The 15,088-nt window shown below is 56.9% G+C and overlaps 1 protein-coding gene across 6 annotated transcripts in view; it reads right to left on the bottom strand.

Annotated features, from left to right (window-relative positions):
* The window catches only part of TTC7A (tetratricopeptide repeat domain 7A), a 122,668-nt gene that overhangs the window by 31,703 nt on the left and 75,877 nt on the right, over nt 1-15,088 (bottom strand). For all 6 annotated transcript variants that reach the window (XM_067703050.1, XM_067703048.1, XM_067703052.1 and 3 more), the window contains 4 exons: nt 12,150-12,267; nt 10,604-10,661; nt 9,344-9,416; nt 6,515-6,675 (listed from right to left, as the gene is read on the bottom strand). In XM_067703050.1, the coding sequence (XP_067559151.1) occupies nt 6,515-6,675; nt 9,344-9,416; nt 10,604-10,661; nt 12,150-12,267 (410 nt within the window). The remainder of the gene's footprint in view (nt 1-6,514; nt 6,676-9,343; nt 9,417-10,603; nt 10,662-12,149; nt 12,268-15,088) is intronic.

Consider the following 15,088-nt stretch of genomic DNA (forward strand, 5'->3'; position numbering starts at 1 on the left):
CCTGCTGCTCACCCCAGCACCCCACTCTCGGTGGCAGGGGGATGCTGGCAGAGCAGAGCTGGCTGCAGGGAGGGACATGGGCTGTGTGGGAGGCACGCACAACGGGCCCACGTTTTTACTTCCATGTTCCTTGAAAGAAGTTCCCTATAAAATTTACTCAGCATGTGCAGTAAACACTTGAACACGATACCTGCTGTGTACCTGAGGGAAGCACCTCTGGCCCCTGACTCACTCCCCAGCAAACAGGAGGAGGTCGTGCTGAAACACGGCCTTTGGCATCAGGCAATGGAGGTACACCCAGGTCCCGCTGCTTCCTAGCAGGTGCCTTCACCTCTCTGAGCTCTACCGGATGTTGGTCAAATAGGGACGGTAACGGCACCACCAAGCAGGGCTGTTGGGAGGACTAAGGGCAACAGAAACTGTCAAGGCAGCCAGCCCCGGTGCACAGCCACCCCTCAAGAAAGGTCAGCCCTCATCCTGAGACCGCTCCATCATTACCGGTCTTTCCTACCAGACCCTACGCTCGGGGCAGAACCACATCTTTCTTATCTCCGTCTCCCCAGTGCCTCACCTAATGTCACTCAACAAATCTTTGTTGGATAACAGAAGAAGAAAGCTGAGTCACAAGGACTCACGGAGGCCTGGAAAGCTGTGGGGTCCCCATGACCAGGAACCAAAGCTGCAGAGCCTCCTGCAGAAGCTCTCTCCTCTGGTCCCACTGCCCCATGTGCGTTCCGGGGCCCTGGTTTCTGGCTCCTGGCCCTCTGTCGTGGAGGAGAGGGTGGCGGCAAGCATGGTGAATGCACAAAAGGGGTATTATCTCTTTAAAGGACGGTAATTAGTAATTCCAGCTGATGGCTGTGCTGCATTGTTTTAATGAAGAGTTCTATTTTTATAGAAAACACATAATTGAGTGGAAAAAGCAGGCTATTCTCTGAGTCAGGCGGCCACGCCTCTGGAAAGTCTAAGTCCTCAGCCAGGAGGCCAGAGCCTGCATGCAGCGTGGGCTTCTACAGGAAGTGGGTCTTGTCCCGGAAAACGGGGCCCAAGTCTGATGACCCAAGTTCAAATCCCAGCTGCCCTTCTTGTAGCCATGTACCCTCTGGCCAGTCATTTCAACTTCTCAGAGCTTCAGTTTCTTATCTGTAAAATGGGAATGACGGTATCACTACACCCTGGGGGCTGTTATGAGGAAACAATGCACATAAAAGGCTTAGCACTTCATAAACGGTTCAGTCCACTATGACCTGTCATTACTACTTACCTAGCCCCTATTATGTACAGCTGCTTACTTAAGCCCTCTGTGCCTCTGTTTCCTCATCTGGAAAGTGGGAGTAACAACAGTTCCTACACCTCCCACAGCTGCTGAGGGGATGAGATGAGTTAATGCACGGAAAGTGCTTAGAGCAGTGCCTGGCACAGAGCAAGCACCGGGTGTGTGTTATTCTGTTATTATTGAAGCACTTGGGGTTCAAGCGTACCAGGGCTGTTCAGTCAATCAGCTGCCTCGGGTTCTAGTCCCTGCTTTGCCACTCATCAGCTTTCTGACCTTGAGAGACCCTCTGACTCTCCCGTTAGCGTCTTTACCTTTAGAGCAGGAGGGTTGTAAAGACCAAGTAAACAAATCAAACCAAAGCAACGACCAAACAGGGTTAAGGGGTATGAGAGTGCTCTGAGGGCTGTAAGCGCCAACATCCCCATGTGTTCCCTTCCCTCCTTCCAGAACAACGAACAAAACAACTCCTACGGTCTACCCGTCGGGGGGTCTAGTGGTGTGCTGGGTGTCCAGCTGTGGGTTCCCTACAGGGAGGAAGGGGAGGCAGAGGACAGGCCATAATCTCTGCCCCAAAGGTGCTTCCACACTCGGGGAAGCTCAAGAAACACATCCAAGGCCATTACGAAACGAAACAGAAGAAGAGAATCAGACACTCAGTTGAGTGGTTCAGCTCTGAGTACAGGAGCTTCAAGGCAAAGTGGAGCCCAAGGGGAGTCTCTGAGGATGGGCAGAATTTAGAAGCAAGGCGAGGTAAGGTACTCCTTGGGGCTGGACTGGCAGGGACAGGTCTGAAGGCCTGGAGGTGGGGCTCAGGGAGAAGGGGAGGGGCAGCCCGTATATGAGTAGGAACCAGCCGCTCCCTCGCCTCCAAGGGCTGTCATCACCTGGCTCTCACCCTGGCCAGGGAAGTGCTGAAGGACACAGGTCTCAGGCTCCTCTAAATGCCATGCCTCTGGGAGAGACTCCACCAGGGCAATCAACTGGCTAAGCTCACACACTTGCTCGTTGAGGATATTATTTTAAAGCTCTAACAGGAGGGACCTCCCTAAAAGGGAGAGGGCCGCAGTCAGGCCCGTCTTTATTACCTTCCCATAGACTAATCCCTAACTTGCAAGGGACACTTATGGCAGCTTTTCTTAGACCTAAAAAAACAGTAATTTTTCCTTGGCTCTGGAGGATGACACTGACTCATGTCCCCCAGCCTTTTAAGGTTCACACTGATCCTCTACCTCTTAATGAATTCATTCAATGTGATCCGACGTTTAAAATCGACAGCCCATAAGCTTCCACATCCAGGAGTTAGCGCCTTGTTGCTTCAGAAGCTCTGGCCCACCCGCAGAACAGCCGCCTGCGCCCACGGCATCCCCGGCCTTATCTGTGCTGACCGATGGCTGACCCAGCTTCCCTCAGCTGCAGGTCACCTCCAGGTACCTCCAGGTGACTCTCCAAACACAAATTCTTGACCTTGAAAGATATGAGCACAAACCACACAGAGCCATTCCATAACCACCTTGGGGTGGAAGAACTTCCGGAAAGCACGTCCTCAGACGGAACAAAAGTTGGCTCCCAGCCAGGTATAAGACACCACGAAGCAAACACCTTGGTCTTGGTCTATAATCTCTGCCCAGTGAGCAGACCTGGGGACCTGAAGACCACCCACTGCAGAGGGGAGGCCAGCCCCACTTCATGGGCACGAATTCACCTCCTGAGCCCTCTCCCAGGGGCAGAAAGGCTGGGCCACTCTTGCTTGAAAGCCAACGGCCCCAGGCCACGGTGCCTGCCACCAGAAAATGTTCATAGGCGTGAGGATCAGGGAGCAAAGAGCTCAAATGGCTTTAAAACAAAGAATTCCTTCTGGAGAAACCTGCAAATATCTGTCTTCCTTCCTTTCCTTATTCTTCCCCAAACAAAGTGACCTAGATCATCTACCCTCCTAGTTGGAGGGTCAGCTGAAGACTCTCTGACCGCAGCGTCACGTGGAGTGAGGTTTCAGGAGGGCCCCAAAGAACCACCAGCAAAGGGAAACGCTGAATGTCAGACCAGCTTCGCCGATGAGGAACTGACCTTTGGGGAAGAGTGTGCCGGTGCCAGTGATTATGCCTGGTTTAACACTTCCCTCCACCACACGGCCTGCAAGTTTACCCCATGGCTCCTGTCCTCATCAGGGGATGTGGCAGCCAAAAATGTTTCATGAACCTGGCAAAGTGATAAACTATGTTTGTGCTAATACCTTTGATTCCAGCCCCCTCACTGGAGTGCTGGTATTTTAAGCGTCCCTTTGATCTACTCCAAGTCCCTAGTAAGAACCGTCCAATAAACACGCTGGGTTTAAGTCAGAGACATTAACAGAAGCCCCAGGACTCTGATCCCTTCTGCTCAGTGGAATGCACCACTAGAAATTTATCACATGCAACCTGAGAAAAAGGTGAGGCAGGCCAGGGAGAGATCAGAGGGGTAACCCTCGAGGCCAACTCGGCCTTGGCTGGATTCAGTCACGGTCTGGCCCCAGCTAATGCCTAGTTCTCAGCTCAAACATTTTCCAAAACAGCCCAGGTTTCCTGGGAGAGATGCTGTGACCGGTTCCATTTGCTTACAAGTGGTGAGCTCTGGCTTGTCAAGAGGGCCATACAGCTCCTGCTCTGGGGAGAGCTCCCTAGCGCTCCGACACCCCTCTCCCCAGGACCTTCCAAGGCCCCCAGGACCTGGGCTGGGCTGGCCAGAAACCCAAGAGGGGTGGGAGGGGAAGGGAAGGGCAAACCAGTTTGCTCCTTTTCTGTCAGCCCAAGAGCCTGGGCTTTCAAAACCCGTCTGGCAGGCTGCCAGGTCTGGGGTGGGAGCAGTGACTGACAGGCTGGTTATTGGAAAGCTCCCATCATTAGTCCAGGAATGTTGTTTGGTTACTATGGCGACCTCCCCTACAAGCGGCCTGACTAAAGCACAAGGAATCTGTTACCTAAAACCAGCGCCCCACGGAGCCCATGGCTTCAGGGACCAAGCTTAGCAGTGGCCTGTTCCCCGTGACCCTCCCGGCTGAGCCTCCCAATCCCAGGACTGGAGAAGGGACCAGCAAAGGCATCTCCAAGCTTGCTGTGCGGATCTCTTGCATTCTGAGGCCTGGCCTGGCTTGGAACCCAGGTGCAAACAGGGAGCCTGCTGCCCCCTTGAGGCCCCCGGCAAACTGGCCAGCAACGGCCAGGCCAGCACATGTGTCCAGGGCTCCGTCGGAAGCCCTCAGGATTTCAGGAAGCTGCTCGGGTGTCTGGTTCCCACCGTGCCAGGTTCCCACTGTCCCCGCAGGCCCATCAGTCTCTGCCTCACCACGTTTCTGCCTTTTTAAACTCAAGCTCCATTAACTAAAGGTCATCCCACAGCTTGGAAATCAAGATTCTCTTTGCTTTGCTTTCTAATCCCCGAATTCAGGAAGATTTTCAAGAGTCAACTCCACGAAAGCTGGGTTTTTCTCCTGGAGTCTTGAGTCTGCCCCCCAGGAACGGCAACCTCCTGTGCAGCTAAGGAGCTTGAACACCGGCCCTCACGTGCAGGACGCCCTCCCCCCACTCCCGGCCCACTGAGGGCACTCGTCTCCCTCGGGTCCCAGGTCCCGGCCTTATACTGTGGACCATCTTCCAGACCCACCCCCACTGCTGTCCTTGAAACCAGTTGTAAATTGACTGTGAGATCTTTTCTTGTCTGAGTCTCACAATAGTCCTTGGAGGCAGGACAGATGTCAGTCTTTCAGCAGCTGAGAAGATGCAGGGGCAAGCTTCGGGAGGCACCACAGGTAAGTGACAGTCGGGGACTTGCTGTGGCTCCCACATGGGGACAAGCGCAAGAGGAAAGGGGTCTGTTCCACCCAGCAGCATCCCCCTGGGCCAGGCCTCCCAGACCCCTGACACCAGCCTGCCAGCCTCTCCTACACTAAGGCAGTCTCTGCAGAAAGGAAGAGCCTCTACAAGGTCTCAGCCACCTGGGCCCAGCGAGGCACTGGGTGGCAGACAGACCCAGACCAGGGGCCTTTAAGTGCCTGCAATACAGACCTTGCTGAGGACGCTGAGGTCAGGGCGAAGGAGGCTGACTTTTGTTTGGCTGCAGTGATATTTACTGGATCCGGGGTTTAATTAACTGCCGTGGCAATAGCGGAAGCCACACGCAGCTTGTTCCCCATGCAGGACGCAGCTGGAGAAGCAGGATGCACTTTCAGTTGAAGAGCAATGACATTGTTCAGTGATCCCTGACCAGTAATGGACTCAGCGACCTTTCCTGCTAATCCAGGGGTCTCATCCATGGGGAAAAGTACGGACTTATTTGCGAAGAGCCACGGTCACGCCCTAGGGTCACTCCACAGGGCTGCGTGGCAGGTGGATTTTCCACCCCCCACTCAACTCGTGCAGTCAGATGGGAGACGCGGGCACGGGAGGCTCCTGCACGGGGCTGGGGGCACCGAGGGGCCAGCATGTGGGCCCCCTTCCCTGGCTTCCACAGGACAGCTCTGCTCCCATCTGTTCAGTTTCCACCTGCATGCAAGATTTCACTCAGAAAAAGGACAGTGTCTGATGCCTGGCCCAGCCTCTTGTTTCTTCTGTGACACGCACTCTGACCCAGGGGCCGGGTGAGGCAACCCCTCCCCGCTCTAGGATTCTAACCCTCTCATCGTGACAGTTTCTGTTTCCACCGAAGCGTAACCGACAATAAACGCACACACACAGAGGCACACTCATACACGCGTATGTGCACACACATGGCTGGCAGCAGACCGTGCGTCAGACCCTGCCAGATAGGCGTGAGAATGGAGCTTGGAAAAAAGCCAGGTAACTGGTACTGGAAGAGGAGGACCTTTGTCCTTCGTGTATTTGTATAAAAGTAAAAAATAAACTTCTACACAGTAGGTCTTGCTGTATTATATTTGGGATTAGGTAACTAATCCCTTGTCCGCACAGGTTGTTTTATCTACGTGTAGTGTTCCCTAAGCGACCTGTCTTTTAAAGTGAACCGATTTCAGTTCTAATAATCTCTCAAATGCAGGGTGCAGACCAAGAGCCAGGGCTGTCTCCCGAATACAAACAACAGGCTATGTGGAGCTGTCCTCACACCACACAGCAGGTGTGTGCCCTCTGCTCACACCTGGCCAGAACAGAATGCCAGAGCCAGGCTCCGCCCCCACAGGTCCCCGCCCCACCCTGACGCTCAGTGTGTGCACTGACCAGCCCGCCAGCCCAGCAGTGTCCATGGGGAACTCACTTGAAGTTCTCAGGATACTCCGTGATGGCCATGTTGATGACGTCCAGGGCATGCTGATAGTGTTTCTGGGCCGAGAAAAGGAGCGCCAGCAGGTGGAGGGCGTTGGCGTCATCCTTGCACACTTTCAGGGCCTCCTGCAGCTGCTCCATGGCGCTGGAGATCTGCCGGAGAAAGGCACCAGCTGAGCGACCTTCCCCAAGGCCCACACCTCACCCCGGACTCTGGGGCCAGGTGCCAGCCAACAAGGGTGCAGCAGACTCAATGAGACCCCAGGCACTGTGGGGCAGGCAGGGGCTCTGATGAGAAAACACGCCCCCAAATCACATGGCCAGGAGGGATCTGCTGTCCAAAGTCAGGCCCTGGAAGCTAGCGCTGTGCCCACGCAAGAGGGAAAAGAGGGGCAGGTTCACAGAGTACCACGAAGGATCGGCCGGGAAGCACCAACTAAACCGGAGGAGTGGGGCTGCGAGGAGAGGCCACCCGGACCACTGGCTACAGGACTCTTCTCCGAACCTATTCACGCAGTGCTGGGGGCTGACAGATAGATGCTGCCTCCTACTCAGAGGTTCACAGTGGCAAGAGCTTAGGCTCTGGGGTCAGATGGGGGCATGGATCCCAGCTCTGCCACTTCCTAGCTGGCGCCCAGGGCAGGGGACTTCGCCTGTCTGAGCTGCAGTCCTTACGCTGCAAAGTGAGGATAACGGTCATACCTATGACAGTGGCCGAGAGGGTGAGACGACGTAGGAAAAATGTCCTGCTGAGTACTGAACACGTTTGAAAATGTGAGTTTCCCTCTTCAAGCCCCCAGAGCCCAGGCAGCTAACGAACAGGTAAGACACTTTCTCTCAGTCCTGAGGGACGTGTTCTCTCAGGTGCTCAGGCCTGGCAGCTGTGTCAGCTCCTGTGACTCTATCCACACCAGGACCCCGTCCTCCCAGGAACCTCGGGAGCCCTTTTCAGGAAGTCTTGTTCTTCACCAAACCTCAGACCCCGGTCTCCAAGGCTCCTTGAGGGGCCTACAGGACACAGGTCAGCTGGGGCCTCTGGTCCCCGGCACCTGCCCGGTCTCCACCCAGCCTCTGCACAGGCTGCGGGCACTACTGCCAGGCCCAGAGTCCTCCCACGGGGACCTCCCTTTGTGGAAGGTCATGGAAAGTAAAGGAGGAAGCTAAGGTCAGTGTGGCTCCTGGCTTGGCCTGCCCATGCCTCCCCAGGGCTGCTCCTGCCCCGTTATTCTGGGCTGGGTGTCCGAATCCTCGGTCCTCACTATTTGAGCAGCCATGCATGCTCTGGGCAGGATGGGCCAGAGGAGCTCAGGGACCCAGGCAGCAGGACTAGCTTAGAGTTCGTTCAGGGACCTTCAACCCCGAGGTTACCAAGATCTGGGTCCCCAAGGACAATGGGTGCCAGGCTCCACTGGCCCGGCCCAGCCATCTCTCTGGGAGGACAGACGCCATTCATCAGAGGCGGCTGAATACTTAAAGATATTAAAAAATGCATCACCGAAGGTTTATCAGGAACTTGATTGGCAAGGAAAGCACCGGTTCTTTTACAGAGGGCTAAAAATAAACTGGTGTCGGGTATCTTTGCGTCCACGCTCCTGGGAGCAGCAGAGCAGACTGATGTTTCTGGAGAGAGCAGCAGAGAGGGACAGGTGCCTCCTCCAGGACCTGGAAGTCAGGAGCCAGGGGCACAGTGGGAGAGGGGCTGGGAACACAGCTCCCTGAAGATGAGACCGGGGGCTAGAAGTTGACATCGACCAGTAAAACCAACCACCCGGCCGGTGGACAAGGCTCCAATTGCCCAGTCTCCAAACGGGACAGAGGGACAGGATACTTAGAGCCCCATGGGGTTGCTTCACTCGGTCAGGGTGGGCTCTGGAATAGCCACTGTGCTGGCCTGGCCAGTTCCCAGTTCCTGAGCTCAGGAGAGCTTCAGCGCCTCAGGTGTCAAATGGGGCCACCGGCGCCCTCCTCATCAGATGCAGGGCTCGCCCAGGCCAGTGGGGGTACGGCAGCACCCTCGTCAGCCAGGCTGCCTGTCACCTGACCACGAGCAGATGGGGGCTCTGTGGACTCCTCTCCAACAGTCTGCAGCCCAGCCCAGGTCCCTGCTGGCTCGTCTGCAGGTCCCGAGTGGCCCAGCGTCCACGCTCACTCGATCAAAGCTACCGAGAGGTCCTGCTTCACACAGAGCACCAGCCTGCGGGGCACATGTGAAAGCAGAGGCTCTGAGAGGCCTGGGCGACGGGAGCTCTCGCTCGTTTCTGAAAGGCAATGGCTGGGTGGGTTGCCCGGCCTCACTCCCTGGACAGCTTGGAGAAGGAAGGTGGGTCGGCCTGGAGAGCCATGTAGGTCGAAGGTGGTTGGCGGATAGCAGGTCCCCGTCAGGCCCCAGAGGCCGAGCCTGCCGGTGGCGTCCACAGGGTCAGAGGAAAGCTCTGGGTCACACAGAAACAGCTCCACGTGCCAATCACTCTACTCTAGACCCCTGGGGAAAGCTCAACAGAAGGTGAGGACACAAGCAAATGTTTACTGTGGTCACCTGTCAACTTCTCAGGAGACGGACACACTGTAGGAGGAGTGAGGGCAGAGAATAACCCCTTCCTGTGCGCCCACCGTGGGCCAGGGGCTTTACCACGTTAGCTGACTTAATCCTTACTAGGGCCCTCTGAGGTGGAGTATGAAGGTGCTGACATAGCAGACAAGGAAACAGAGGCTCAGAGAGGTCAAGTCACTTGCAGAGGGTCACACAGCCGATAAAGGCAGTGGAGCCAGGAGAAGATCAGCAGCCCCCAGAGAACTGGGTGTTAGAATTGTGAGGACTCACCTGGCGGACGAGGGCCAGCTGCAGGGAGACATAGAGGATGACCTGGGGGTCATCGGGTGCCAGCTGCTGGGCTCTGTATGGGGCAAGGGAGCGGCAAGTCAGCCATCAACGTTGACAACCAGTGTGTGACGCGGGTCTCCAGCGTGCCCGCCCCTGTGCTGGGTGCTGCAGGGCCCAATGTTGGAGATTCTGCCTGGGCCCGCTTTGGAGGGTGCCCCGCGGGAGACCATGGCTGGGGCAGAAAGCCCACGGGCAGCCCAAGGCAGGGGCAGTGGGTGCCGAGAGAGCTGGCTCTGGCTGAGGTGGGGGCCGTCTGGGAGGACAGGACTGCTGGGTGGGGGAAGCCCTCTCCTCCGGGCAGCTGTTGACCCGGCTGTGGCCTGGTACAGAGCCTGGAGTCTGCCCTCTCCACCGCACGACAGAAGGGAACGGTTCCCGGAGGATGTGGGGCTGGGATGGCCTCTCTGGGCAAGAAGCGCTGGGAATGAAGAGCCAGCGGGGGAGGGAAGGAGATGTCCCCTGATCCTGGGAGTTCAGAGGGGGTTTGCCAGGATGGGCCTCTCCTTCCTCCCTGGGCTTGAGAACAGCCTGCCCCAGAGGGGAGTTCCCAGGAAGCTGGCATGAGGAGTCCAGGGCAGGCCCCTACCCAGCAGCCGCCATCCGTGCTCTGAGGGACAAAGACACACGGGGCTCATGGGGAAGAGCCCTGCGATGGGCCAGAGGAAGGAAGGGGAGGGGTGCTCAGGTGGGTGCCCGGGCTGTGGTGGAGAGGGGACTCAGCCAGGATGGGCCTGGAGAGGGAGGAAGGGCTGCTGCTGGGGGAGGGGCTTCTCTGCCGCCCCCTCCCTCCCTTCCTCCCTCCTGGACTCTGGGCTCCCAGGAAATCTCTGTGAGGACCTGGGGTAGGGCTCCTCACAGCCCTCAGGTTGCAGAGGGGCTGGGAGGAGGCAAACACTCTTTCTGAGTCCCTGCTATACTTGTAGGTCACTGTGCAAGGTGCTTTCCTGCTATAGCTCGCGTCCCCTGAGCTCAGGGGGACGGGAGCTGAGCCTGGGGGGAGCTCTACTCATGTGGAAGGGCTCAACCCGCCCACCCAACCCCAAAGGCCTGTCCCTGCTTCCTGTGTGAGCTCTCAGAGCCTCGGTCAGCTGGTCAACAACACGGGGACAGAAACCTTTGCTCTGTCTACACCAGAAGGTCTCCTAAGAGAACAGGAGAAGGAGTCCCCTCGAGCAACGCTGCCAGTCGGGCCTCCCTCACCTCTCCAGCGTCTGCAGTGCCTTCCGGTGCAATTCATCTTGCTTGGATTTCAGAGTCGCTGCAGGAGACAGGATGGAGACGAAGCCATGAGGGGGTGCTGGAGGGGGGCCGACCCAGCTCTGTCCCACCCAGGGCACAGAGCTCTGCGGGGAGAGGCCCCCCCGGGACCCCATCCGGCAAATGCTTGCACTCAAGCAGCTCCAGAATGGTGCCACCGTCTGCCCTGGTTACTGGGGGAAGGGGGGCAGGTGTTGCCCTGGTCCTAGCCTCCTGGCATGATTCTTGACACAACAGATCCTTGTACTCCTTTGCCTTCCTTGCCACCTGGGCCACGCTGACCCTTCCAAAGGCCCAAGCCTCTAGGGAAAAGTTACCACCTCTGTCCTGGCCACATGCCTCCCTGGGCTTCCTTACTGATGAGGCTTCTTCTTTTCTACCAATTTCAACAAATTTCAAGTGGACGATTCCATGGCATTAAGTACGTTCGCCATGTCGTGCCACCATCACCACCATCCGTCTCCAGATCTTTCTTATCGCCCCTAACAGACTGTCTGTACCCACTGAACACCAACTCCCCTCCCACTAGGCCACCAGAAACCTCTATTGTACTTTCCCCATGAGGCTTCTTGATTTAACCCAAACCGGGCACCCTTCTGGTAAATTAAATCATCTTTAAGTAGGGGAGCACAGGCATTCGAAGCCTTAGCAGCACACTGAACCCCTGGGAAGCTTTAAAATGACTGTTGTCAGCCTCCAACCAGACCAGGTCAAGATGCTGCTGGCATGGATGGGTGTCAGGGGTCCCCGGCTTATAAAGCAGCCCTGCTTCTAGAGGATTAAAGGCACATGGAGGGTCTCTGGACTCTGACTGAGGGACTGATGACTCCCTCACTGGACCAGCGTGGAGGGATCCCAGGGTTCCTTATCAGAGCCTCACCGATACCTTGAAGACACAGTGACTACTGTCACTCAAGAACGAGCAGCTGGCACGGCACCAGGATCTCACCCCTCTTCCTGCCCTCGTCTTGCCAGCGCCAGCTGTTCTTACCTCTCGTTGTGCGGGGCCTCTGAAGCCTGCTCCCGGGGGCGCCGCCTGAATAGGCGGTGTGGGTTGGAGCTGATTACTATTCCGGGTTTGGTCTGGGTGGGGGCCTATCACTCCCTTTCCCTCAAGCTGCAAGGATACAGAAGTAGGTGGCTGCTGATCCCTAGGGGAACACAAGGCTGAGCTGGCGGGGTTGGGGATGGAACACCAGACTCCAGGCGGCAAACCCACGCACCAAGCACAAGTATTCAGCAAACGCCTGCTGCGTACCCAGCTCTATGCCATGCACTGGGGGGATTTAAAAGACCCCAGAAGATGACAGTGGTGCCGACGGTAAAGGTGAACCAGAAAGAAGACACTGTGCGGGCAAGGGCTGGTGGCGCATCACAGACGGCAAGCGTCACAGGAGTTCCAGGGGCAGCGGTCCGCGTGGGCTGTGCCAGGGGGCAAGTAGGAGGCCTGAGTCACCCCGAGCAGAGGCTCCTAGGCCCCAGCACTCACCGTCGGTGGCCTGCAGGCTGTAGGTGAGACCCAGTGCCAGGTAGCCCTTGGAGAGGAACTCCCCGGCTTCCTCTCCGAGCTGGATCACCATCATGGCGAAGTGCTGCGCCTCCTTCAGCTGCAAAGGGGAGAGGCGCAGGTCACCGCGGAGGGCTGCCGTTCATAGTCGCCAGCCCAGGACCCTCAGAACTGCAATTCCTTGCGCCCGACCACAAAGGCCAGGCGCCTTCCTGAGGCCACACAGTCACTGAATGGAAGGAGAGCTGTTTCTTCCACAAGCACCAACCTGGACCTTTTCCCCCACCCAGAGGCCTTGTGCTCAAGATCACGGGACGCCACCTCTCACAGGGAAAGCTTCCCTTGCTCCAAGGATCCCAGCTCCCCGACAGCTGCTCTGCTGAGAGCCTGGACCCAGGAGCAGGCCAGTCTGTGCCAGCTCCTTTCTTCACTCTGCCCGTGTCCGTCTCTGCACCGCTCGGCAGAGAGAGGGAAGCGGGAGCGGGGGGCAGGCAGGGCTCGGGGACTGGGCCTCCGGGACACTGCCAACCCTGCAGAGCGAGCAGGCCACCACGCTGGCTCCGGCTGTGGGCTTGCTCCCTGACACCGGGAGCTCTAACTTTTCAGGCCTGGGGTTGTGTTTGTCCTGAGAGCAGGAGGGACTGTTCCAGTTGGAAAGGGACCAACTGGCTCAGGTCACGTGTGTACATCACACACAACATGTGACACGGAGAGAGGGGCACGCAGGCAGCCCTCTGGGGCACCCACAGCAGGCAGGCCTGTTGGGAGGCCGGGAACAGCTGGGGGCCTCAGCTGTGCCCACTCAGGTCCCACAGGCCTCCCAGAGGGCTCCTCCCTCCTACCCACCCAGGAATGTCATCTGCCCGTGTGCCTGCGGTAGCAGTGTCACCAAGAACAACTGGTACCGCCCTCACCAAGGGGCTGAATGATTCATGCCCACAGCCCCACTGCTGCCCAGGTGTCAGGACTCCCTTATGTGGAACATCTCCCCTTCACCATCCGGAGGGGCCCACAAAGTGAAGCTGGGTTCTGGCACCCCAGCCAGTGAGCCCGCACTCTGCTCCTGTCCCTGCTCAGGTGCACCCCACCCAGCAGGAGAGGGACAGTTCTGTGCATCTTGTGGCCTCACCACTGGCCACAGCTGGGGGCACTGGTGGACTCTCCCTCCTTGGAGTATGAGGGGACCCTGAGATAGAGGCCATTAGCCGTGGGGAGGCGAGTTGGGCTGAGTTCACCATTTGGGCACAGCCATGGTGCGCTATGTGCAGGAAAAAGGCTGATGGAGCAGAGAACCCACTGAACAGAGGGGATAAAAAACCTCAAACTACAAGAAAGGCAGAGCAGGTGAGGTGACAGCCCAGAGGGAGATGGTGGAAGGGGGGCTGGATCCCAGCGGCCTGGCCACCATCCCTGACAAATGGCGACAATGGCAGCTCTTTACCCCCCTGTGGTAGAGCTCAAGCTGCCGGCCTGGGTAGTGGGCCACCTCCAGGTGGGTGGGCTGGTCACCGAAAGGACATGGGAGTCTGGGGAGCTGGGCCTGTAACACCATCAGGCCTGAGGACTCGGGCTTCGGGGGAGGCAGCAGCTCAGTAAACCCCACAGCTGCCTGCTGCCCAGTGTCCGCTGGCCGGGTGGACCCAAGTCTGTAGATGCGGAGATCTGTCCCCTGGAGCACGTGGCCCAGCAGGACTCAGGAGAGCCGCGGGGCCCTGAAGTCGGAGCCAGGCTGAGTGAAAAGCACAGGACAAGCCTCGCGACACAGGCTCGGCCCAACAGACACGGGGCCTTGAGCAAGTCACTTCAGTTCTACGTCCCAAAGGGCCTTACCTGCAAAATGGGGAGCTGGACCCCCTCCCACAATGTAACTACTCCTCCCTACAAACCTCCACGGAGGCTTCTGCAGCACCAGGCTCTATGCTGGGCCTGGCTGGGGAGGCCCAGTGACACGGGGGCAGGATGCCCGGATGAGCACGCACGGAATCCCTAAGGAGGGAGAGACCCCACAGGACAAGGTGGCTCTTCATTAAGGCTCCACTGTATGGTGCTGGCCTGGGGCCATGGGAGCTCCCCAGGAGCAGGCAACCTCCTGGCTGGGGTTGTCCAAGGAGGCCTCGTGGCAGGGGGCGGGCAGGAGGCACCCCAAGGGAAGGGCAGGTGAGCAACAGCATCTTGCCTCCTTGTTAATATCCCTACTGCTGGTGCAGCTGGTCTCCCACACTGTCTCTAGGCATCATTATGCCCCATTCAAACAGGAGCGAGCTTTTTTATAAACCACCAAGTACGAATTATAAACAGAATTCAGAAACCTCCTGCACTCCACGTGTGTACACTCTTCTCACGGCCATGTCCTTCCTCAGCAAATGCCAGCTTCTACCTCCGGCAGCCCAGGTACAGAGGGTGCCAGGAACAAAGCTCGGCAATTACTGGCAAACAGGGAAAAATTCCTCTCCAGTTTATACATATCATATCCCGGATTAACAAAGCTCACCCTCCTTTAGCTTTAAAAAGTGACAACGTACATCCTTAGCTTGTCCAACTTGTGGTCCCCTCTGACCCCAGGTTAGTAGCTGTCCTTGGCCAGTACTTGCAGCCTTGCCCACATAGTTTAAAATGGTCTTCAGGTGTGGTGTCAGCATCTGTCTCAAATCAAACGCACAAGGCTTCCATGGACCCTTTTCTTACATGGCCGACACCATTTTGATTTCTCTTACCTACCACAAAACAGTTTTTTGCATGTGGAGTCATGGGATTATGAACAAAAAGAAGTATCATCAATTCTCTTAAATGTGATAATATACAATATGATATCATACAGTATTAACAGATTTATACATGGGTGCTCTAACTAGCGAGCAAAAGGGAAAAAGTCACATCAAAAATCAACAAAAAACCCCAATATGTATGTCTTTCAAATATAA

This window comes from Pseudorca crassidens, chromosome 14 (assembly GCF_039906515.1).
Source record: "Pseudorca crassidens isolate mPseCra1 chromosome 14, mPseCra1.hap1, whole genome shotgun sequence".
Classification (NCBI taxonomy): domain Eukaryota; kingdom Metazoa; phylum Chordata; class Mammalia; order Artiodactyla; family Delphinidae; genus Pseudorca; species Pseudorca crassidens.